The 26,959-nt window shown below is 36.6% G+C and overlaps 1 protein-coding gene across 1 annotated transcript in view; it reads left to right on the forward strand.

The window, feature by feature from the left end:
- The window catches only part of ASCC3 (activating signal cointegrator 1 complex subunit 3), a 352,215-nt gene that overhangs the window by 21,903 nt on the left and 303,353 nt on the right, over window positions 1–26,959 (forward strand). The window contains exons 2-4 of the mRNA XM_088840691.1: window positions 618–748; window positions 2,265–2,415; window positions 19,887–20,446. Coding sequence (XP_088696817.1) covers window positions 659–748; window positions 2,265–2,415; window positions 19,887–20,446 — 801 coding nt within the window. The 5' untranslated portion in view covers window positions 618–658. The remainder of the gene's footprint in view (window positions 1–617; window positions 749–2,264; window positions 2,416–19,886; window positions 20,447–26,959) is intronic.

Here is a 26,959-nt window from a genome sequence, read left to right on the forward strand (position 1 = left end):
ACTCTTTGTCGGGTGAGACAATATATAAATAAGTAAATAAGAGACTATCAAATATTAATTAGTGCCTGTAAAGAGAATAGGAGTTTTGTCTTTGATAGCCAGTAGCTGGGTAGGTGCCCTGTCTGTGACTGAATGGTCTTTTAAGCCAAGAACTTTGTTTAAGGAGGCAACTGTATGAACGTCAGAAGACCACTCCAAGTAATACAAATGCATGTAACTGGAAAAAGCCAGTGAGACAAAAAATAAGAGATTATGTGAGATGAAATCAATGAGAAGAAAATGAAATTGGAGAAAACTTTTATCTCTGTCGTTGTTACTGGTTGTCGTCCTTGGGAATCAATACAATTCATTTGAAGGAATGTTATAGTAGTACCCACAAACAAGAGTTGTTGGTGTTTTTTTTTTTGGTCTTTTTTTTTTTTTTTTCCACACCTATAAGACAGTGTGTTATAAAAGAACTACTTGGGTAGAAAATGTGTCAAGAGAACTTTTCAGCATTGCTAGCGATTGCCTTTTAACTGTTTTCTTTTTGTTTTTTTAATACAGGCTAATTTGCTGAATGTGATTCTCTCTCCCACCTCCTCTCTACAGTTAAATACCGTCTTGTTTTGTTTCAGTTTCAAGTTTCTCGTTGTATGGATCACTGATTGAATAATAGATGGCTTTACCTCGACTCACAGGAGCCTTGCGCTCCTTTTCAAATGTCACCAAGCAAGATAATTATAATGAAGAAGTGGCTGACTTACAGGTACATTGTTTTAGATAAAGCGATTATAAATATAAAATATGGGCAGATATTTGACATTCCTTTTCTCAATTCTGTGTGGATTTTAAAAAATGGTAAATTTTACCTTCACAGTCGCTCAGTCCTTCTTCTCCCCGCCTTCAATCTTTCCCAGCATCAGGGTCTTTTCAAGTGAGTCAGCTCTTCACATCAGGTAGCCAGAGTATTAGAGTTTCGGCTTTAGCATCAGTCCTTGCAATGAATATTCAGGACTGATTTCCTTTAGGATGGACTGGTTGGATCTCCTCGCAGTCCAAGGAACTCCAGCACCAACAGTTCGAAAGAATCAATTCTTTGGCACTCAGCTTTCTTTATTGTCCAACTCTCACACCCATACATGACTATCAGGAAAACCATAGCTTTGACTATGCGCACCTTTGTTGGTAAAGTAATATCTTTGCTTTTTAATATACTGTCTAGGTTTGTCATAGCTTTTCTTCCAAGGAGCAAATATCTTTTAATTTCATGGCTGCAGTCACCATTTGCAGTGATTTTGGAGCCCAAGAAAACAATTGGTAACGTCCAGTTGGTAAATGCATGATTTTTTTCTTGGGTCCAAAATCATCAGTACAACCAAGGGGAAAATTAAAGAGTTGGACATGACTTAGCAGCTTAATGACAGGAATAACATCTGACTCACTGCTTTTTATTTGGTCAGAGGATGTCACGAAGTTTAATCCAGGGATCAAGTTCAGTGATATGAAGTAAAATATTTACAGCTTTCTGTGTCAGTTCTTGAAACTGGAAAGATTTATAGTCTCATGGAAAGAGTATGTACAGATCAGAATCTCCTGGATTCCTAACCTGTTGTAGGATCAACCTTAGGAAAGCAATACTGATTTGAATGGATTGAACCCATCATTTATTGTTGTCATTCGGTCCCTAAGTCATGTCTGATTGTTTGTGACCCCATGGACTGCAGCACGCAGGCTCCCCCATCCTTCACCATCTCCCCGAGTTTGCTCATATTCATGTCAGTTGAGGCAGTGATGCTTTCTAACTGTCTTATCCTTTGCCACCTCCTTCTCCTTTTGCCTTCCCATCATAAGAGTCTTATTTTCTTTAAATGCCTTTCATCAAAAAGCATGACATAAAGCTCTTATATACAGTATGGTCTAAGCTATGTAAAAAACAAGCAGAAAAATGAAGAGAGGTTTGTGGGATGTTACCAATTGTTATCTGGGTATTGGACTTTTTGCTTTTTACTTTGCCATATGAAAATTATTTCATCATGAGTATTCATTGTGATTAAACTATAGAAAAAGAAGCTTTTAAAAACATATCTTTGAATAAATGAGGTTCTTTTAAATCACATTTAAATAAAGCTCCTTCTGGTAGCTGTAAATTTGGATGTGAGCAGATACAATTTTGCATTCTTGTAGGAGGTGCCAAGTTGTATTAATGAAAAATATATGTGATAAATGATAGATTCGAGAAAACTTTTAACTAGTATGTTTCTGTATTATGCTGTCTGTTTCAGATGAAGCGGTCTAAACTTCATGAACAAATTGTAGGCTCGGACCTGACATGGATGAAGATTGTAAAATTTTTGAATGAAAAACTGGAGAAGAGTGAAATGCAAAGAGTAAATGAAGACTTAAAAGATATATTACAGGCTGCAAAACAAATAGGTATAGTCTTGTTTTTGTTTTTCTTTAAACCACTAAAGTTCAAAAAATAGATTCTTTTTAAACTATATACTAAAATTTCCAGAAAAGTATTCATAATTATAAGATAGTCTTATCTATCAAAGAGCTTAGGATTCAGGGAGGCAGAAGTAAGTTAATTAGTATAATAAAATTAAATTTGACGGATATATAGGAATCTATTTAGAGTTTTAAACTACTGTCTTTACTGAAATAAGGCTAGAGCAAATTAAAATTGTCATACAGCTGGAAGGAAACTTAAAAGCCGTGTAGCTTTTACTCAGGTTACTTTCCCAAGATTGAAGAGAACAAAACAAAACAAATGACTCTTTGGTAAAGCATCTGAGTTTATTCATTGAAATTCATTGTTTCATTCCAGATTCTGATAACTAAAAAGTGTACTTTAACACTAGTATACTTCTAACGTCAAATTCAGGTTTTTACCTACAAAAGCTTGAGACTGATAACTGTGGCGGCTTTGTGTGATCTGGCCTTCATCTTTCTCTCTGATCAGGAGTCATCCTTGCTTTTCCTAACTGTGCTTCACAGACATATAGCCTTTCTCTCTTCCTGAAACCCACCAGGTTGGTGCTTGTTTGGGGTTCTTTGTACATGCTCTTCCCTGTGCTGAGAATGTTCTTCTGTCCTAGTCTTAGAGTGGGTAGATCCTTTCTTGTTACTTTGGAAGTTATTCCCTTAATGAGGTTCTCACTTATCGTCTAATCTCAAATGATTACCCATTCTTTATCTTGTAACCCTTGGTAACATTTTCTCCACGACATTTATTATTATCTGACATTTTGCTTATTTATTGCCTGTGTTTTGCTCAGAACAGGATCTTATTCTTCTTGTTCAACACACACCATCCCCGGTGCTTAGAATAGTGCATGGTATATTTTAGGGTCTTAATGAAAGTTGACTTGACAAATAAATGAAAATTTTTTTCAGATGATTTCTCTGTAGAAGGAAGATTTAGATTCTTACTTCACCATATGCTGGTTGACAGTTTTCTTCCTTTCACCAATTTTGGAAGGTGTTTCCATTTTATCTCATATACGTGAAGAATTTTCATTTACGATCATCAAGTCTGAATTTATTATTTAGATATTTTGACTTTGATGTATCATTCAATTATCATTGGTGTGCAGTATGCTGCTGCTGCTAAGTCACTTCAGTCGTGTCCAACTCTGTGTGACCCCATAGACGGAAGCCCACCAGGCTCCCCCGTCCCTGGGATTCTCCAGGCAAGAACACTGGAGTGGGTTGCCATAATGTTAAATTTAATGACCTAATAGTTTTATGTTGTGAAAATATAAAATGAATGTCATATATGTTTTTGCAGTGAGATAATCTTTTGAAATTCAAGGATTTTGGTAAGACTTGAGTTTGCTTATTAAGCCTGGGAAAAGTAGAGCCTACTGATGTGATTTGTGATAGCATTTAACATACAGTCATACTTTATATTTTAAGAACATTGTGGCAGTTGGGGTCATTAGAAAAATATGGTGAAAATGCAAAGTCTCCAATCTAACTAAATTACCTTGAATAGGATCTTAACCCTTCCAGGCTTCACTGTCTTCATTTGTAAGGTGTTAGAATCATTTTGGGTTGGGGTGTCTGACTCAGATAGTTTCAAAAACTATAATGTCATTCCTCTTTAATTTATAAAAATACCTCAGAATACTTAGCAAAGGCAGTATAAAATGTTAAGCTTATTCAGCACCGTCACTGAATTAATTCTTTATTAAATGATGTGGAAGTTAAGATTTTAAAAAAGTAAGTTTTCCTTTACTACTTTCTGCAAATATCGATGACAAATCAAAAATTATTGTTTTAAAAGCCATTTTAAATATAATAAATTTAAATATATTTAATATTGTCTATTAAATATAATCCTAGGAGTTTTGCCTGTTAGCAAAACATCTGATTCAAACTTGGACTAATCTATTGACTGATGTATTTAAAGAATTGAAAATTTAGAGATGTAATATCTCAAAAGTTTAATACTTTTGTGACAGATGAAATCTTGGGGTTGGATTTAGGCAGGTTCTCTTTTTAATGGTGTGTTTAAGTTAAATAACTATTAACTTTAGTGAAATTAGTAGTTGACTAGTAGTCATCCAGTCTAAATGAAAAATACTGGTGATACTGGAAATTTTATTAAAGCTAGCAGCATTAAGAGGATTAGTCTTAAGGAAAATTGTCTGTGTGTTTTCTCTTATATCATTCTTTTAACACAGGTAATTTTTGTGTAATTGTGTTAAAAAGGTGGAGCAAGAGAAAAAAGAAAAAGAAAATTGCTTATATTTCAGTTGAGCATAGTGGTATGAGGTACTTCAGTTCAGTTCAGTCGCTCAGTCGTGTCCGACTCTTTGCGACCCCATGAATCACAGCATGCCAGGCCTCCCTGTCCATCACCAACTCCCAGAGTTCACTCAAACTCATGTCCATCGAGTCGGTGATGCCATCCAGCCATCTCATTCTCTGTCGTTCCCATCTCCTCCCGCCCCCCAATCCCTCACAGCATCAGAGTCTTTTCCAGTGAGTCAACTCGTCGCATGAGGTGGCCAAAGTATTGCAGTTTCAGCTTTAGCATCAGTCCTTCCAATGAACACCCAGGCCTGATCTCCTTTAGAATGGACTGGTTGGATCTCCTTGCAGTCCAAGGGACTCTCAAGAGTCTTCTCCAGCACCACAGTTCAAAAGCATCAATTCTTCGGCGATCAACTTTCTTCCCAGTCCAACTTTCACATCCATACATGACCACGGGAAGAACCATAGCTTTGACTTGACGGACCTTTGTTGGCAACATAATGTCTCTGCTTTTTAATATACTATCTAGGTTGGTCATAACTTTCCTTCCAAGGAGTAAGCGTCTTTTAATTTCATGGCTGCAGTCAGCATCTGCAGTGATTTTGGAGCCCAAAAAAATGAAGTCTGACACTGTTTCCACTGTTTTTCCATCTATTTCCCATGAAGTGATGGGACCAGATGCCATGATCTTTCTTTTCTGAATGTTGAGTTTCAAGCCAACCTTTTCACTCTCCTCTTTCACTTTCATCAAGAGACTTTTTAGTTCTTCTTCACTTTCTGCCATAAGGGTAGTGTCATCTGCATATCTGAGGTTATTGATATTTCTCCTGGCAATCTTGATTCCAGCTTGTGCTTCTTCCAGCCCAGCGTTCCTCATGATGTACTCTGCATATAAGTTAAATAAAATAAGCAGGGTGACAATATACAGCCTGATGTACTCCTTTTCCTATTTGGAACCAGTCTGTTGTTCCATGTCCAGTTGTTGCTTCCTGACCTGCATACAGGTTTCTCAAGAGTATTGACTAGTCAGAGTAATGGGTATTTCAGCTCGAGGGGACATCAGGGAATATCTTGTCCAGTCCCATCATTTTGTATGTGAAGAAACAGGATCCAGAGTTCAGTGAATCCTGTGGTTGAGTTGTGGCACTTCTAGGCTTGGACCCAGATTTTGAAATGGAAACATGATGGAATCCGAGATTCTTTCCTTGTGGTCAGAGGTCAGGTTCTGTCAAGTCTACTTTACAGCTGCTCTCAGATTGACTCCCTCTGCATACTCACTATTGCCCTAGTTCAGGCTTTTACCATATGGTATCTGAACCACTGCGGTAGCCTATTGTTTCAAACTTCCTTTCTTATTCAACTTCTTCACTGTCACTAGACTGATCTTTATAAAAAGCAAAGCTCATTTTAGCCCCAGTTTGGTGGCTCAGTGTGGGTAAAGCGTCTGCCTGCAATGTGGGAGACCCAGATCGGGAAGATCCCCTGGAGAAGAAAATGGCAACCCACTCGAGTACTCTTGCCTGGAAAATTCCATGGACAGAGAATGGGAAAAGAAAAGCTCCTTTATGAATTGGAAGTTTATCTTCTTGCCATTCTGTCACATGTAACCTTTACTCCTAACATATGTAATATTTACTATAATACTTTGCTGAGCAGTACTCACTGTTTTTTCTCTTTGTAATTATGTGTTAGAATAACTTTCCCCGTTGTGTTCATCTGGTAAAATGCTTCTCATCTCTGAAGAAATGGCTTAGGCTTCATCCATGTCTTCTTCTAATGTTGTTATTCCTTCTTAATGTTAGTAGACGGTGTTCCATTAGAATGGCATCTCTTCCATACCTTTTTAAGAGTACTTTCTCATTGTTTGATATTTACCTCAGTCCCTTCACTGATGGACTGTGAATGCCTTAATGGTACAGGAATTCCAGGAATCACAGTATCTTTGTACTCTAGTGCCTAATGTGGTATGAGGGATATAGTAGGTGTTCAATAAGGAAACGGAGTATTGAGAATCCAACTAAAAGTCGACTGTGGTCTTTACTACCTGTGATGTTGATAGTGTCTTTCAAGTAACAGCTTTTAAAGAATTTTTGTAATTTTAAAGTATTTTCTTACCTCTCAGATTTACGTTTGATATATTCCCATGTCTTTTTTACAATTTTATTCTCCCTTCCAGAATGTTTTAATAATAAAACTTAGCTTGAGGAAGAAAATACTATAAATTATTTTAAAATAGTGTTTTTGGCCCTTAATATTAATTTATTTAATTACTCATTGTAGACATAGCTGTGTCAATAGAAAATTAATTTAGCAGGATCAGTATAAAAATCAGTTTTATTTTGCTTTACAAGAAGCAAATTTGTAAAAATGCCGTTTACAAAAGTACTAAAAATCATCAGATACCTGGAAGTAAATTTAATAAACGATGGACAGGACTTCATGAAAAACTAAAATATTATTGAGAGAAATCAAATCAATAGGGGGATATACAAAAGATGGAAACACTATAATAAAGTTATCATTTTTATCCAAATTGATCTGCAGATTCATGTAATCTAATCAAGATCTAAGCAGGTTTGTGTTTGTGAGTTGTGTGTACATGGAAATTGACAAGATAATCTGAAAGTTATATGGAAAATTAAAGGTGAAGAGCAGCCAAGTCAACCTTGAAAAACAAAGAGGGAGTGCTTACTCTCTGGATATAATAATATTGATTTATTATAAGGATCAGTAATTTAGACAGTGAGGTATTGATCCAAGGATAGACATACAGACCAGATGGAAGAGGGTCCAGAAACTAGCCCGTGGATATTAGAATACCTGATTTATCATGAAGGACTTCAAGTGTGAACTATGCCTGATTGTTCAGTATGTGGTGTTGGGTCAATTAGATGTACATATGACAAAAAAATGTACCAATACAAATAATTCAAAGCAACTTATAAAGTGAAACTGAAGCTCAGAACAATAAATCTAAAAGGTAATATAGAAGACTATCTTCATGATCTTTTGACATAGAATAATTTTTTAAACAAAAAACAGCTTTCATAAAGGGAAAGATTGGTAAATTGGACCTCATTGAAATTGATGCGTTTTATTCTTTCAATGTCAAAAGGCAGGTTATAGAATGGGAGAATATATCTTCAACATATGACCAAAAAGATATTGTGTGTCTACAATAAGTCCTATAAATCAATAAGAAAAGGACAGATAATTGTATGTAAATAAAAATGAGCAAGATTCTTCACTTTGCAGAAGATAATGGAATAGCTAATAAATGTGAAAAGATGCCCAACTTTGATAGTGATCAGGGAGATGCCACTACATACGCATCAAAATGGTTAAAATAAAAAGACTGACATACTGATTGTTGGTGAGGCTCAGGAATATGAAACTAGAATTTTCATCCACCTCTATTAGAGTTTACATTGGTATGACTTCTTTGAATAACTGTTTGATAGGCTCCACTGTGACAAGTGAAATTTAAATCTTGATACAAAGTAATATGTACATAAGTATCCAATGTAACTGCCTGTACATGCACAGAGACATGTGCATTCATGGCTACATTATTTGTAATAGCCTTATGATGGAAACAGCCCAATTCACTGTTAAGTAGTGGCATGGATAAATCATGATATATAGAATACCTTATAACAATAATAAACCATAGCTACGTGTAACTTTGTAAATTCATCTTATGAATGTAATGTTGACTTAAAGAAGCCAAACAGAAGAACAGATCATATGATTCTGTTTATATGAAATTGAAAACTAGACATTACTAATGTCAGATTTCAGAAGTCAGGACAGTAATGACTGGGAGTGAATATGGGAGAAGTTTCTGGGGAGCTCATAATGTTCTGTTTCTGGAAGTAGTTACCCAAGTTATATAGGTGTGTTCATTTTGTGATAATTCTTTGAGTTGTGTTTGTACTGTATATATCTTGTTATATTCAAAAACATAAAAATTGTGCTATTCATGTTATCAGTTTTCATGAAATGTTTCAGACTGATCAAATTAAAAATGTATATTGCAAATACCTGTGTATTCACCATTCAGCTTAACACTTGACTATCTCTCCTTCTGGTTTTCTTTTTTAAAAAAATAAAATCTTAACTGACATGGTCAGAACTGTTTATGTACCTTGCTCAGTCTCTGATAACTGATATAAATATAATAAAAAATTGGTATTTATCACTCTCATGCCTATTTATGTTTTTATGACATTTATATATTCATAAATATATGTTTTAGGAATGTATTCAACTCAAATATCAAAACCTACTAAAGTGACAGGGAGTTCCTCTGACACCCTCCCTCTGCAGCATTCAGCTTGGTGATGTTAGGGGTTAAGACTACTAATGGTTTGTCCTTTTCTTTGTACATGTTGCCTTTTGTTCACTGTGTCTGCTCTACTTCTGGCTATCATATCTTAGTATTAGAGTCTCTCTTAATTTTTTGAGAGTAGATTATTTTGTTAGGTTTTCTGATAATTGAATCATCTCTGCATTCCTGGAATAAACTCTACTTGCTTGTAGTTTATTTTTAGAAATATGGATGACTCTAGTAAGTTAGTATTTTGTTTAGGATATTTGCAACTGTATTTTTGTACCATCGTTTGTTTTCAGTTTTCATATTTTCTTTTAGCCTAGATAATTTCAAGTTATCAGTTAATATATGTGGTACAAATTCAGTTCTGTCATTTACTAGTAGGTGGCAAATTTGTATGTGTGTGTGTGTTGTGCTTAGTTGTTCCGTCGTGTTCTACTCTTTGCGACCTCATGGACTATGGCCTGCCAGGCTCCTCCATTCATGGGATTTTCCAGGTGAAAATACTGGAGTGGGTTGCCATTTCTTCCTCCAGGGGATCTTCCTGACCCATGGATCAAACCTGCATATCTTCTCTGTCTCCTGCATTGGCAGGCACATTCTTTATCCACTGAGCCATAGAGAGCTAATTAATATCCCTAAATCTGTTTCCTCTTATATAATGTGATGATAGTAGGAATTCTTATGTTTAGTTGTTGTGATATGAAGAAGTACTACAAAGTGCCTAAAGTAAAGCCTGGTAAATGATTGTCAGTGAATACTTTGATTATAACCTAGATGTACCAGTAGCCATTGGTAAACAAATAGTGCTCTGAATAGTTAAATGTTATGATAGATGTATACGCCCAGTGATGTGGTGCCAAAAGGTCAGGAACTTCCTAGGGTAAATCAGGAAGGAATTCTTAAAGAGGGAAACTTGGGACAGAGTTAGATTGTGTTTTGAATGCTAAGGGACAGAGGTGTGTTATATTTATGTCTCTTTCACAAGAGAAATTGCAACATGAAAAAGCTGAATAACTTAATGAAAATCATAGATGACTTTACAAATATATAAAGGCAGTCCAGATTACTTGGTGATATGGCAAAACAGCTGAAAGTTAAATGGCTGTTGTAGCAATGGCAAGAGTTGGAAATAGGATCAACTCTTCACAATTTGCTTTAGCTTATCAGTATATTCTTCATTTCCAAATTATTACGACTCCCTTAAGTATAAGGCAATTTATACTACCCTCTGGTAGAGGTATTTTTAACTTTGCAGTTAATTTTCTGTATAGTATTACCAGGTATAATATTACTAGATGCCTGATAAATGGATGCAGCACTCAAGTGTATATTTAAAATACTTTTCCCCCTTAGAATTCAAAAAATAAAAAATTTCAGTTAATTCTCAGTGAGCTATAAGATTTGTTCAAGGATAGAGTTTCTATTTCCTTAGTGATGTTCAAAATATGGTTTTATTATAAAAGGCTTTTATAGAACATCAAAACTTTTATGTTAGCCATTTGGTTACTTGAGAAGTCAGGTTGTAATTTGATGCAGAATTTTTAGTAGAAATGATAATATAGAGACTGGATGCTGACTTAAAAGTCTGCCATGTAAGATGAGTATTCACATTTTGTAATGAATATATGTAAAATTAAATAGTTGACTTTAAATCATGGGGACATGTTTTGGTCTATTTTTAATCTCTTGTGTTAGTTACTACTCCCTTTTTTGGTACCAAATATGTTTTCTCTATTCGTTTTCTTTCATTTAATTATTTGCTCACCCTGAAGGCAGTGATTTCCATATCAATCTAGAAATAATCTTAATATTTAAGCACTTCATTCAAATTAATACATTGAACATTTCTTGAATACTTTACCCACTTAACACAAGATTTTGATGAAGTACTTTCATGCACAGAGTTATAATTTCTCTAAAATAATGAAACTCATTATTATTACATTACTTTGGCAATTTAAAATTTGCATCACATAAATTGTTCAGTTTATTCCCCCAGAACCCATATGAGTAGTTGTTTACCTCTATTACATCATAAATTTGTTTGATAATTTGGTGATTATTTGAAAGATGGTATAATGCAAAAAGAAAAAAAATGATCGGGCTCTTACAGTCTTGGTATATTCTTTAACCTTACTGTATCTGTGTTTCTCTGTAAAATAAGGAAAATACTTGTATAGTTCATGTGACAATTTTACATAATATTAGACAATTTTAGACAGTCCAGATTACTTGTGGATATATATACTTCTTAGAAAAAAAGTACATTAATAGGCACTGGCAGCATATATATGTAAGAGAGTAAAAATGAGGATATGAGGATAATTTTTTTTTTAAGTTAAATCACTTGTGTTTTTTATATGTAATGTTCTCAGAAAGTTGCTGATACAAGTATTTTCCATAAAGTAAATTTAATCATCAGTTTAGTTCAGTCGCTCAGTCGTGTCCGACTCTTTGCAACCCCATGAATCACAGCACGCCAGGCCTCCCTATCCATCACCAACTCCCGGAGTTCACTCAAACTCATGTCCATCGAGTCGGTGATGCCATCCAGCCATCTCATTCTCTGTCATCCCTTCTTCTCCTGCCCCAATCCCTTCCAGCATCAGACTCTTTTCCAGTGAGTCAGCTCTTCGCATGAGGTGGCCAAAGTATTGGAGTTTCAGCTTTAGCAGCAGTCCTTCCAGTGAACACCCAGGACTGATCTCCTTTAGAATGGACTGGTTGGATCTTGCAGTCCAAGGGACTCTCAAGAGTCTTCTCCATCAGTTAGCTAATCTCTATTCAAATATAAAATGTTTATAGCCTCTTTCCTGCCTTGCTGGTATTTTTAACAAGTGAAATGAGTTTAAGTTAACTTTGTGATGCAGGGTTGTAATATTTTTGTATTTGCAGTTTATCAAGTGTTAGGGGTAAAGGACATTTAAAGTTTGGCCATAACGTGAAACAAAAAATTTGTAAAATACTTTCTCCCATACATTAAAGATTTAACTGGTCAGGGAACTTATTTGTTGACAATTTCTAAATTGAATATTTAGCAATTAACGATGTAAACAGTTGATAGATTTTTTAATTCATTTTCAATTAAAATATACTCATCCTTTTTAATTATTTAGGTAGGCAGTTTAAAAAGCTGTAAGTTTCAACCTTTTAGCTCTTAATATTTTACACTCGAAAGGAAAATATATAAGTAAATTGTATGTTGAGGATGATTTAAGATTGTAGTAATCACTAAATTCTAATTTTAAAAATTTGTTCTATAATGTTTACAGTTATCAGTTACTTATTATATCTTTACACTTTTGCATTTCACATCTCATTTTCTCTCACTGTAACTCAAGCAGGCAGGGAAAGTATTTATTATTAGTTAAAAATATCCTAGTGACCTTTTAAGCCTATTTCTTTAAATGTATTGCAATTAAAGTGCTAGGTGCATAGAGCCAGTTTTCTGGGTTACAATCCTAGTGTTTTGTGCATAGAAAATTAAATGTTAAAGTGGTAGGTAACTAGTTCCCTTAAAGATTTGGGGATCTTAAGTTTCATTCAAACTTTAGTCAATTGAATATTGAGGGCATATTTTATTCTTTCTTGAGACTTCAGATTATCTAGAGGACAAAACTAAGTTTCCTAAAATGCCTATTCCTCTCAGAGATTAGCACAGTCAGAGATGTAATTGACCAAAGAGTTTCAGCCTAATAAATAATCATTTAACAGATTACATGTTATAAATTGTACTTAAAATATAAAGGGAAATGGGGGAAAAAACGAAAGGTTATTTGTGAACAAGATCCTCACGGTTAATCTAACAAAGTTCCATCTTTGGATATAGTGTGTAAGAAAACGAGACACAGCTATTGATTACAAATTTCTACTCTGGAAGTGTACCACGCGCGTTTTCCCAGGCCTTTCAGTTCAGTTCAGTCGCTCAGTCGTGTCCGACTCTTTGCGACCCCATGAATCACAGCACGCCAGGCCTTCCTGTCCATCACCAACTCCCGGAGTCCCAGGCCTTTCAGTTCAGTTGAGTTCAGTTCAGTCGCTCAGCCGTGTCCGACTCTTTGTGACCCCATTGTGGCCAATTACTAGTGTGCTGGTTCAGGTGGCTCCTAGAGAAAGCAGAAAAGCGTTTCCGTTACTGTAGGTTTCCCTTCTAATTGCATTTTGTTGAGAGGAGGGTGGGACCTGCCAGACCTTTGACAAGTCAGGCGCCTGATTGCGTTCATTCGCTTCAGATCTTTTCTCTGTTTTACAGAGACACCCTTCATTTATCTGTCACTAAAAGATCACTGGAGGTGGGGAGGGGCGGCCTTTACTAGCAAGTTGGGGTGGCACCCTTGTTGCTGCTCTCCTTGGGCACACAGTTCTCACTCCAATCCTGAGCGGCCTTCTGACCTGGGGTGCGCTCACAGCCAGTCCCCCTGTGGTGATACGTCATCACATGCGGACCGGGCGCAGTGACGCACGTCTCCGCCCCAGGCTGGAAGACACGCATGTGCAGTCACCTGAATGCGGCTTGATCCGCGTCTTCATTATGCCTTAGTGCTGCAGCGAAGTTCCTTAGTTTCAAAATGTGATCGTCTGATTCTTGGAGAGCCAGTAGTGCTAAGAATGCTGTTTTTAAATACTTCTCAAAAATTGCAGCTCCCAGACTCTCGAGTAGCACGGTTCAGAGTTTCAATTTTGAGAAACCCCTTTGTGCTGTAGAACCGTGTTCATTCTTAGTAGTCTTAGAAATGCGGTAAAGAGGGCTTCCCTGGTGGCTCAGACGGTAAAGAACCCACCTGCAATGCGGGAGACCTGGGTTCGATCCCTGAGTTGGGAACATCCCCTCGAGGAAAGCATGACAACCCACTCCAGTATTCTTTCCTGGAGAGCCCCCAGGTTATCCAGAAAAATTAGTAATTAGGCAAGGCTATTATTAACATATGTGAAGCACCATTATGAACTAAGTTTAAAAGTATCTGTATGTTACTTAAAAATTTTTATAGATGTACAAAAGGGCTCAAACATTTGAAACCTTGAGAAAATTGTTTTTAGATCTTTGTAGGTGTTCCTAATGAATCTGCAATTTGTTTTTTCTTGAAAAGTGAACTGATAACCTATTTCCCCCCCCCCCACTTAATATATTGTGGAGATTATTTTATAGCAAGATACATGGGGCACTGCATTATGTTTGGGCTTTGCAGATCGCGCTGGTGGTAAAGAAACCACCTGCCAATACAGGAGATATAAGAGACTGGAGAGACAAGGCCGCTAGGCTCTCGATCCCCTGGAGGAGGGCACGGCAACACACTCCCGTATTCTTGCCTGGAAAATCCCATAGACAGACGAGCCTGGCGGGCTACTCCATGTCATAGAGAGTCAGATACGACACACGTTATGTTTGATGTATGTAATACATGGCTGTAATGTAATTTAACCAGTGACCTAATAATAGGCATTTAAGGTAATTCCACTTTTAGTAATAAATTGACTATTCTCACATTTATTTCCTAGGGTGGTAATTATTTATTAAATGAGAATAACATCTGCCTGCAATATAGGAGACCTGGGTTTGATCCCTGGGTTGGGAAGATCCCATGGAGAAGGAAATGGCAACCCACTCCAGTATTCTTGCCTGGAAAATCCCATGGACAGAGGAGCCTGGTGGGCTACAGTCCACGGGATAGCAAAGAGTCGGACGTGACTGAGCGACTTCAAATGAGAATTAGAGATAAATCCGGGTTTCCCTAGTAAGCCCAGTGGTAAAGAATCTGACTGCCAATGCAGGCAAAAGGGAAATGACAGTCCACTCCAGTGTTCTTGCCTAGAAAATCCCATGGACAGAGGAACCTGGCTGGCTGCAGTCCATGGGGTCACAAAAGTGACTGAAAAAAAAAAAAAAAACAAGAGATAAATCTACTTTCTAGAATTGTAGTGTAGTAGAAAAAAGTTTATTTAGGAGTTAGAAGACTTCTTTGAATCTTGCTCATTAACTAAATAGCTATTTGATCTCTCCCAAATTTAATCTAAAGTCTCTTGTAGTATCTATAAAATGGAGATAATTTTATTTAGAAGAATTGAGATAACTTAATTTAAAAGTTCTTAGTAAGTTGTGTAAGGAAAATGCCAAGATGCAAAATGATATCTTTACCGAAGAGCACATTTATAATGTTAGGTACAGAATGAGTTTGCAAATATGAATTCCATTTTTGGTCAGACTTCCTTAGTACAAGTCCTGTTGAATTATTTATAGAATTATCACAATCCATAAATTATCCAAAACCTAAGTTCTCCAAACCTCATATATAGACTGAGTAACTGAAATGTACATAAATACTGTTTAAGTATTTAAAGGCATTATTTAATCTCTAGAAGATATTTGTTATGTATTTTCCTAAGTACTAAAAGAATATGTCAGATGGTGTTTTATGAATTCTTTATAATCATGGAAGGTTTTATAGACTTTATACTTGAAGAATTAAATAATGGCCTTATATTGTGTGCTTAACTTCACTTGCATAAATCGTTAGTCTTCTACACACATGTGTAAATATCAGATACAATAGAAAGTTACCAAAGCAGGTGGTATAATGTAAAAACAGTAGTCTGGTGTGTTTGAGGCCTGGGTTCAAATAATTCAGCAGTTTCTTTTTCTTCTTCTTTTTTTTTAAAGAATTGTAGTCTTTTTTTAAAAATTATTTATTTGGCTGCACTAGGTCTTAGTTGCATCATGTGGGATCTTTAATTGCTACATGCCAATTCTTAGTTCTGGTATGTGGGATCTAGTTCCCTGACTAGGGATTGAACCCGGGCCCTGGCACTGGGAGTCTTAGCCATTGGGAGTGGAGTCTTAGCCACGGGCCATCAGGAAGGTCCGCAAAATTCAACAGTTTAAATCTATTGAGGCACTTATTTTGGCTAGGTAACAGGGAGTAAAACAATGCACACAGTATTTTACTTGCCTTGAGAAAGGCATTTCAGCTGGACTATGAAACATGGGTAGGATTTGAGTAATTAGAGGCCTTGTTCAGTTCAGTTCCGTATCCGACTCTTTGCGACCCCTTGAACCACAGCACGCCAGGCCTCCCTGTCCATCACCAACTCCCAGAGTCCACCCAAACCCATATCCATCGAGTCGGTGATGTCATCCAACCATCTCATCCTCTGTCGTCCCCTTCTCCTCCTGCTCTCAATCTTTCCCAGCATCAGGGTCTCTTCAAATGAGTCAGCTCTTCCCATCAGATGGCCAAAGTATTGGAGTTTCAGCTTCAACATCAGTCCTTCTAATGAACATCCAGGACTGATCTCCTTTAGGATGGACTGGTTGGATCTCCTTGCAGTCCAGGGGACTCTTAAGAGTCTTCTCTAACACCACAGTTCAAAAGCATCAATTCTTCGGTGATCAGCTTTCTTCATAGTCCAACTCTCACATCCATACATGACCACTGGAAAAACCGTAGCCTTGACTAGACGGACCTTTGTTGGCAAAATAATATCTTTGTTTTTTAATATTCTGTCTAGGTTGGTCATAACTTTCCTTCCAAGAAGTAAGCTTTTTTAGATTTCATGGCTGCAGTCAGCATCCGCAGTGATTTTGGAGCCCAGAGAAATAAAGTCAGCCACTGTTTCCACATCTATTTGCCATGAAGTGATGGGACCGGATGCCATGATCTTAGTTTTCTGAATGTTGAGCTTTAAGCCAACTTTTTCACTCTCCTCTTTCACTTTCATCAAGAGGCTTTTTAGTTCTTCTTCACTTTCTGCCATAAGGGTGGTGTCATCTGCATATCTGAGGTTATTGATATTTCTCCCGGCAATCTTGATTCCAGCTTGTGCTTCGTCCAGCCCAGCGTTTCTCATGATGTACTCTGCATATAAGTTAAATAAGCAGGGTGACAATATACAGCCTTGACATACTCCTTTTCCTATTTGGAACCAGTCTGTTGCTCCATATCCAGTTCTAACTGTTGCTTCCTGACCTGCATACAGGTTTCTCAAGGGGGAGGTCAGGCCTTGGGGAAGATTTAATAAACGCATGGAAATAGGCATAGAGTAAAACAGGACCTGCCATTACCAAGGTTAAAATCCCTGGTCAGGGAACTAGATCCCAAATGCCACAACTAAGAGTTCGAATGCAGCAATTAAAGATCCCAAATGCTGTAGCTAAGACCCAGCACAGCCAAATAAATAATTAAAAAAAACAATTTTTTAAAGGACTTCAAATCTTAAAAAAAAAAAGGTAGAACACCAAGATTAACTGAAGAGTCTCTTGATGAGGGTGGAAGAGGAGAGTACAAAAGCTGGCTTAAAACTCAACATTCAAAATACTAATATCATAGCCTTCGGTCCCATCACTTCATGCAAATAGATAGGGAAAAAGTAGAAACAGTGACCAATTTTATTTTCTTGGGCTCCAAAATCACTGTGGATGGTAACTTCAGCCACAAAATTAAAAGATGCTTGCTTCTCGGAAGAAGAACTGTGACAAACCTAGTTGTTGTTCAGTTGCTAAGTGGTGTCTGACTCTGCAATCCCATGGACAGCAGTACACCAGGCTTCCCTGTCCTGTCTCCTGGAGTTTGCTCAAACTCATGTCCATTGAGTCGGTGATGCCATCCAATCATTTCATCCTCTGTTGGCCCCTTCTTCTCCTGCCCTCAGTCTTTCCCAGCATATTTTCCAATATGTCTGCTCTTCGCATCAGGTGGCCAAAGTATTGGACTTCAGCATCAGTCCTTCCAATGAATATTCAGGGTTGACTTAATTGACTGGTTTGATCTCCTTGCCGTCAAAGGGACTCTTAAGAGTCTTCTTCAGCACCACAGTTTATAAGCATCAATTCCTTAGTGCTTAGCCTTCTTTATGGTCCAGCTCTCACATGCGTGTATGACTACTGGAAAAATCATACTTTTTACTATATGGACCTTTGTTGGCAAAGTGATGTCTCTGCTTTTTAAATACACTGTATAGATTTGTTATAGGTTTTCTTCCAAGGAACAAGCATCTTTTAATTTCATGGCTTCAGTGATTGTCCAAAGAAGCAAAGACATCACTCTGCTGACAGAGGTATGTATCGTTAAAGCAATGATTTTTCCAGTAGTCATGTACACATGTGAGGGTTGGATCATAAAGAATGGTGAGTGCTGGAGAAGATTCTTGAGAGTCCCTTGGACAGCAAGGAGATTAAACCAGTGAATCCTAAAGGAAATAAACCCTGAAATATTCATTGGAAGGACTGATGGCTGAAGCTGAAGTTCCAGTACTTTGGCCCCCTGGTTCAAAGAGCCGACTCAGCATCATCATTTCTCACTGATGCTGGGCTTACCCCGCAGGAGGAAGGCAGGAGGAGAAGGGGACAACAGAGTATGAGATGGCAGGATGGCATCAGTGACTCCACAGACATGAGTTTGAGCAAACTCTGGGAGGGAGTGAAGGACTGGGAAGCTTAGCATGCTTCACTCCATGGGACTGGAAAGAGTTGGACACTACTTATCGACTGAACAACAAAAACAGGACCTGAGTTTTGGATGTTAAATTCTTGTTGGCTAGAGTCGGAAATGTATAGTGGTGAGTAAAGCTGGTAAAACAGAATGGATCAGCATCAGGCATGACTTGAAAATAAAGTATAGGAGTTTGGGTTGAATTACTGAGTTTTATGCGGCTTCCCAGGTGGCACTGGTGGTAAAGAACCCGCTTGCCAGTGCAGGAGATATAGAGACCTGGTTTGGATCCCTGGGTTGGGAAGATCCCCTGGAGGAGGGCATAGCAACCCACTCCAGTGTTCTTGCCTAGAGAATCCGGTGAACAGAGAAGTCTGGTGGACTACAGTACATAGAGTCACAAAGACTCCTATACAACTGAAGCAACTTAGCATGCATGCAGGCATTGAACTTTATCATAAGCTGCTCAAGATTAGTGATTACTGATGTAATTGAAGCTATGGTTTCAAGAAGATGATGGTGTTAATTGTATTATTACTAACATTACAAATATTACTTTAGGAAGTCTTACTGACTTTTCAGGCCTTCTCAGATTGAATTTCTTTTTTACTCTAAGAATATTCTTTGAATTTTATGACATAATTAAAGACTCTTCCTTTTGACATAATCAGGTATGAGATACTAACGCCTTAAAGAAATTAGGGGCTGCTCCTTTTTACTTCCTCTTACTTTCATAAGAATGTACTTTTGGCCTCTTCTCAATGGCAGAATTTAAAAAAAACTTTTGTAGTGTGGCTGAGTTTATTTTAAAAGATTCTTTTCATGTACATCCTTGATAGTATTAAATATTTTCAAAACTATTTTTTATTGAAGTGTAGTTGATTTATGTAGTAATAAATATTTTTGAAAGAAAACTATAAATCTGTTCTTGCCATCTCAGATGTACGATACGTGGAAAGAAGGTTATGGATTTGTAAGGCTTCCTTCCAGCTCCAAAAGTCTATAATTCAGATTTTTTTTGTATCTTATTTATTTAACTAGCTCATCAAATCAGTTTTTAAAATTTGGTTTCAAAATAAGTCTTACCTAATGCCTGTAATTGTTTTTAGAAAAAGGTAAGGGATTATTTTAGGTAGTTTCTATCTTACGTATAATACTGATAATGGGTTATTTACCTAATGCCATTCTTTGGGAATTTGGGAATGGCCTTAAAGGGATTTTCCTGTTCCTGAGTTGGTTATCTTCATCTGTCTCACTGTATGTAAATATCAGTATATTTTCACTGTTGAATTTGCTCAGAGAAATATTTGTAGTAGTTTTTTTTGGAAAATAGAAGCTTGAACCATGATCCATTTAAGCTAATACTGTTTCTTTTGTCTGAATAGTTGGAACAGATAATGGGAAAGAAGCCATTGAAAGTGCAGCCGCATTTCTCTTCAAGACATTTCACTTGAAGGACTGTGTTGGTCATCAGGAAACAAAGGCTATCAAACAGATGTTTGGTCCCTTTCCATCATCATCTGCCACTGCAGCTTGTGATGCTACTAATCGAATTACTTCTCATTTTTGTAAAGACAGTCTTACTGCCCTTGTCCAGATGACAGCCGATGAACATGGTGATCGAGTTTTATTTGGTAAAAATTTAGCATTTTCATTTGACATGCATGATTTGGACCACTTTGATGAACTGCCAATAAATGGTGAATCCCAGAAAACTATAAGCTTGGATTATAGGAAGTTTCTGACTGACCACCTTCAGGAGCATTCCACCCTGAACCACAAACCTGCAGAAAAAACAAACGACTCGTTTTTGTGGTGTGAAGTTGAGAAGTACTTAAATGCAACTTTAAACGAAATGGCTGAAGCAACAAGAATAGAAGATCTTTGCTGTACTTTATATGATATGCTTGCTTCTGTTAAAAGTGGTGATGAACTTCAGGATGAGGTACAGTTGAAGTTATTGCAGTTTTATCTTAATGTGCATTATCTTAATGGAATAACCTTTTAAAATATGAGTGTCTAGCAAAGAAAGTAATTCTTTAATATTGTGCTGCAGTGATCAAATATGTAGCTAGATGGTTTTACATGGTAGGCATGCATATTTCTCCACTGTGTTGTAAGAGGACTGTGAGTGTAATGAATAGGGGAATAGTGAGGGTGTCTACATGTCCTGGTTACTGGGACAGTTCTGATTAAACCTGTTGTTACATTGTAATAATTAGAAGTGTCCCTTCTTCAAAAAGTATATAGGTTTGAATGATAAATTACATGGTTAATCTCGTAATATCTGATGAAAATAAGTTTCAAAACAGAAATTTTACCTGTCTGTTGAATGACTTACTCATTTACAAAATATTTTTGGCTAGTTTCTATGATTGAAAGAATAAACTTGCAAAAACAAACTGATCTGCAAATAATTGGACTATTTTATATTACTCGTTCAATAAAGAATTGTGTATTTGTAAGTTTTTTATATCACACAAAGGAAATATTATTTTCATCCCTTTCTATGCTACCATTTGGTGATATTACTCAAAAAATGGTGAATTACTCTTACTGTCACATGAAAAGTTTATCTTGAAGGGTTTCAGTTGCTTTCAGTCATGGCATTATATTCATTTTCTGACATAAATGTCAAATAATGTCAACCTAGTTTTAATACTGGATGAGTAATATATTTGATTAGGATGAAGAGAGGTGGCATATTGTTGTATTAATAGAAAGGGTTTGAAATCAGAAGTCCTTCCTTTCCCATTTATTGGTAGTGAGACTTTAGGTAGTTGAATCTCCTGGAGCCTGTTTTCTAGTTGGACTGTCTCAGGGTAAAAAGAATACATTGATTATGGAGTTGGTATAAGTTTTAAATGGGATACCATATGTGAGATGATAAGTAGCATTTGGTAAATACTCACTGCATGGTAGCTGCGATTATTTTTGTTGTTGTTATTATTGAAATTAAGAATTTTAAAAATCACACAGATATCAGAAATGTAGAAAAAAATCTCAGTAGTATTTTTTTTTTTTCCAGAAGGGGAAGAAAAATTTAGGGAATAGGAGAAATAGGTTTTGGAGGACTAAACCCATGGTAGTTAGGTGTTATACTCATTAACTGTAGTTTCAAAGTAAGTTAACATGATAATTCTTTGATCAGTCTCGTTTACCTTTAATGTTTTACATTTAGTTTATTTCTCAGATATGGTCCACATTCATAAGGGTTCTCTGAAATTCTGAAAAGTAACATTGTTTTAAAACTTGTGATTTATAAAGAAAATTTTACTATTTGCTTGTTATAATTGAATACATAGTAATTTTGCTGTGATTATTTTAAACTGAAACTTACAAACATCAAACTAATGGAAAGTTTGTCTGAGTGAGCCATAAAACTATTCCTTTTATTTTAGAGTGTCTAGAGTGAAGTTTGCATATCTTAGTTTTTCACCACAATTCTCAAGTATATAACTGAAACTGGTTGTTGGAAGAACATTTTCTTGTTCTCAAGATTGTTTTCATAATGTACCTAGCTGCAGGGTCAGAGTGAATTCGTGCTTTCATCCATTCATCGTATGTTGTAGCTCTAGGTACAGTGCTACTTACCGAACGTAGAAGGATGAATAAGACAGCAACCTTGCTCTTAGGGAGTTTGTTGTTTAGTCAGAGGAGGCATGCCAATAAGTAAGTGCACCCAGATACCTAGTTATGATGATACTATATACAAAGAAAAGTGGGGCATAAGAGAGTCAGTCATAAATTTCGTAGGGAAGTTAGAATGGTAGGAACAGTATTCATGGAGGAGGGTAAGCATGAGCCAAACCTTAAAATACATCTAGATTTAACTTCTTCAAGTGGATCAGAAACGTAAGGAACATATTTTAAGTGTGAGAAAAAGCAAGGTGCGTTTTGAGGGCTGTAGTCTCTACAGTGAAGATGCAAGATATGCAAAGTGGGTGTGGTCAGAGACAAGGCTGAGCAGGGAGGTAAGGGCCAAATAAAGTAAAGCCTTATACACTTTGTTCAGGTATATTGTAAGCCACTCTAAAACCTGTAGATACACCCTGCTTGATCTTGTTTAATGATTTTCAACCAGGATTTTATGGACAGTTTAACATGTAAGTGAATATTTCACGTACTGCTAGTGGCTTGAGTAGTAAGAGTTTTAAATGGTTCATCCTTCAGTGTTTTGGTTTTTTAATAAGTGAATAAAAATAAACAAACATTATGATAGTTTTTTGTTTTACAGTATAGAGTATTTGTATTTACTAGAGCCCTTTCTTGGTGATTGTATTGTTTTGATAGCAAATTTTCATTATAATTTTGAAGGATAATAGAAGAATGTTTCAATACAGTTATTCTTCATTGTTTTTTTCACTTTTGGGTGTGCTGTATATCTTATGTATTATCTGTTTACTTTCAAATTCCTGCTTAAGGTTTAGAAGAGTCTAATTTAAAAAAGTAATCAGTTTATATGATAGAATCGTTAAATTCCATGATGGGACCAGATGCCATGATCTTTGTTTTCTGAATGTTGAGCTTCAAGCCAACCTTTTCACTCTCCTCTTTCACTTTCATCAAGAGGCTTGTGAGTTCCTCTTCACTTTCTGCCATAAGGGTAGTGTCATCTGCATATCTGAGATTATTGATATTTCTCCCAGCAATCTTGATTCTAGCTTGTGCTTCTTCCAGCCCAGCGTTCCTCATGATGTACTCTGCATATAAGTTAAATATGGGAAATAGATGGAAAAACAGTGGAAACAGTGTCAGACTTTATTTTTTTGGGCTCCAAAATCACTGTGGATGCTGACTGCAGCCATGAAATTAAAAGATGCTTACTCCTTGGAAGGAAAGTTATGACCAACCTTGATAATATATTAAAAAGCAGAGACATTACTTTGCCAACAAAGGTCCGTCTAGTCAAGGCTATGGTTTTTCCCGTGGTCATGTATGGATGTGAGAGTTGGACTGTGAAGAAGGCTGATCGCCGAAAAATTGATGCTTTTGAACTGTGGTGTTGGAGAAGACTCTTAAGAGTCCCTTGGACTGCAAGGAGATCCAACCAGTCCATTCTAAGGGAGATCGATCCTGGGTGTTCATTGGAGGGACTGATGCTGAAGCTGAAGCTGCAATACTTTGGCCACCTCATGCGACGAGTTGACTCACTGGAAAAGACTCTGATGCTGGGAAAGGTTGGGGGCGGGAGAAGAAGGGGACGACCGAGAATGAGATGGCTGGATGGCATCACCGACTCTGTGGACATGGGTTTGAGTGTACTCCGGGAGTTGGTGATGGACAGGGAGGCCTGGCGTGCTGTGATTCATGGGGTCGCAAAGAGTCGGACACGACTGAGCGACTGAACTGAACTGAACATTTTTTTAGTTGAGTCTATGCAGTAGTGAAGTTCAAATAACTGTGTTTTGTGTTGTTGCTCCTGAAACTTAGCAGAATCATAGAAACCTGTTTTTGCATATAATCTTAAGTATACAAAAACTGTAAGTAATGCTGAAGGTATTTTTGGTCCTCACCATGTGATTTCCCATTTTCAAATTTAGTTTATTGACCTGATGACTGATGATAAAGCTGTTTGTAAGGACTGGCTATTTAAATCTTTTTCCCAAAGACCTTTATGTTGTTAACTAGTGTTAGAAGCATGAGAAAAAGTGTATGCGTATGATGACATTCACCACAGACATGGAGCAAAAGAGGTTCTAGTCTGAAACATGTGGAGAGAAATAATTCTAATAGCAATAGTAATAAATAGCTACATTTGAGTGCCTACTGTATTAAATAAGGCGTTATGTTAAGTCTTTTATGTGCGTCACTTCATTTAATCCCTAACAATAATGCTTTGAGGTAGGCAATACTGGATTAAAAGCTGTTAGAGACCTAAGCACTGAAAATGTTAAATGCCGAGGCATTTCTTCTCTGGTCCCATAGATTTTTTAAAAAATTAAAACCATGCTACAGTAAATATAAGAAAGTCTAATAAAATTTTATTTTATTTTTTACCATTGTGGCTGAATTGATGTCTTTTTCAAACATCAAATTCTTTTTAAAAAAAAGTTTTTCTCATTTTTTGGTACCCCTGTTTTGCTGGTACTTGAAGGAAATGTTTTGGTGGCCTCATGGATTATTGCTCACTGGAGATACGTGTTTTATAGAGGTTCTGGGAAATTTGTCCAAGGTTGCAGGATAGATAGTGATTCCAGGTTTTAAATTCAGACATCTCTGACTCCAATGTGTGCTTTCTTTGCCAAGAAATAGTTCTGTACATTTCCTTAGGTTTGATGCTTTGAAACATCAAGCAGTTTAAGTATGGTTAGGATTCTTTGGCATTTACTCTAATTTACAATTTCTTTAGAAACAATATCTGTTCGTTATACTGAATTCCAAATATGGAATTGGCTGAAACAAGAGAAAGGATGAAATGTTGAGAACTTATTAAAGATGAGTTTTAAAATTTCTGTGGGGAATTGCATTTAAAGTAATTCTGTGTTTCTGTGAGTGTTGAACTAATAAAACAGACAACTTAGGTTTCTGAGTACAATCTTCTTTTCCTTTCCTACTTTGCATCTTTAAGTTTAAACTCTGACTCCCAGTAATTTTTTGTTAAGGCCATAGTTACTATGATTAAGCCTAAGAATTTGATTGGGCTAGACTCTTCAGTCTTTATACTCTTGAGACTTACTTCAGTTCAGTTCAGTTCAGTTCAGTTGCTCAGTCCTGTCCGACTCTTTGCGACCCCATGAATCACAGCATTCCAGGCCTCCCTGTCCATAACCAACTCCTGGAGTTCACTCAAACTCATGTCCATTGAGTTGGTGATGCCATCCAGCCATCTCATTCTCTGTCGTCCCCTTCTCCTCCCGCCCCCAATCCTTCCCAGCATCAGAGTCTTCCAGTGAGACTTACTTACTTCTAAGAATACTTATTAAAGTTAGTACATTTTAACTACCCAGAAGAAGATAAGATATAAACATTTCAGATTATTTTCTTAATCAGGACTCATCCATGATTGGTACAGACATCGTCTTGGCTGCTGGTTTTCTGTAACCAGAATTGTAGCAATAGGTTTAGTCCTAATAGGATCACATAGTCAATGAACTTTCAACAGAAACTTTTCCCCAAGAAAGTAGTAGTTTTAATAACAGCAAAACTCCCATGTTTTGAATGCCTGTTATATATTGAGTTAGACCAAGCTGTCTCGCTTGATATAACCAGTTTCTTCATAGTTTTGCAAGGTAAGGATGGCACAGTATGTATAAAGATAACAAACAAACAAAAAAAAAACCCTAAAACCCACGTCCCTGTTTGTTTCCTAAAGTCATAAAGCAAGACACTGGTAGATATTCTGGGCCTTTTGTTTTAATCAACAGCAGAGGCCTGTTCCTCTCTGGTATGTCACTGGATTCTTTGAAGAGGACACTTACTTACAAGGCTCTGAAGGAAGTTCTGTCTGTTGACTGTTGTTGACTGTGGGCAGGTTACTAAACTTCTATGAACCTTTGTTTCACAATGTTGCTGTAAGGATTTGTGAGATACTACGTACGAAGGACTTCCCTGGTGGCTCAGATGGTAAAGCGTCTGTGCCTACAATGCAGGAGACCCGTGTTCGATCCCTGAGTTGGGAAGATCCCCTGGAGAAGGAAATGGCAACCCACTCCAGTACTCTTGCCTGGAAAATCCCATGGACGGAGGAGCCTGGTAGGCTACAGTCCATGGGGTCACAAAGAGTCGGACACGACTGAGCGACTTCACGTACAAAGTACCGACCTAGCATAATGTTTCACACACTGTTGGTTCTCGAATGTTAGATTCTTGCATTCCACATTAATAAGGATTATATATTTCCACATATGCAAAGTTTTATTACAGTGGATACCTTACAGATCAGTAAATAAATTTTATCTATGCCTTGTTATATATAGATGTTTCAAGTAGTTAAATGATGCTTAGAGGGTAGTTCTTAATTCAGAGAATTATTATTTTTACTGCTTTTTTTTTCCTCTTTTGCTTTTATAAGTCTCACTATTCTAAGTCTTGAATTCAGTTTTTGTAGTGAGTTCTGATTTTAAAATCTTTGGTAAAATAGAAAAGAAAATAGAAAATTACTTGAGAATATTGGAAATGGAGTATACGTATCTCTTGGTATTATTTCAGGATTAAATGCTATTTGCAGAGTTATTAATATTGATGTAAATATTGATGAGTTATGTGTAACAAGTTCTTAGGAAAAGTTAATTTTGAGTTATATTGATATTCTCATAGTTTGCAGTTGTGCAGCTGAGGTTCATTCTTTATAGCTTTTCTAATTTTACATTCACTATTAGCATTATCGACTCTATGCAGATGGTGTTATTTAACCCATGAAAGTTCATTTCTGAACCCAATCCTGTTGCATCTTAAAAATTAGGACTTATTTGGTTAGAATGTTTTTTGAGGAAAGTCTATTTTTTTAAATATTCAT

Source organism: Moschus berezovskii, chromosome 10 (assembly GCF_049115385.1).
Source record: "Moschus berezovskii isolate FMDL1 chromosome 10, NW_MosBer_1.0, whole genome shotgun sequence".
Lineage (NCBI taxonomy): Eukaryota > Metazoa > Chordata > Mammalia > Artiodactyla > Moschidae > Moschus > Moschus berezovskii.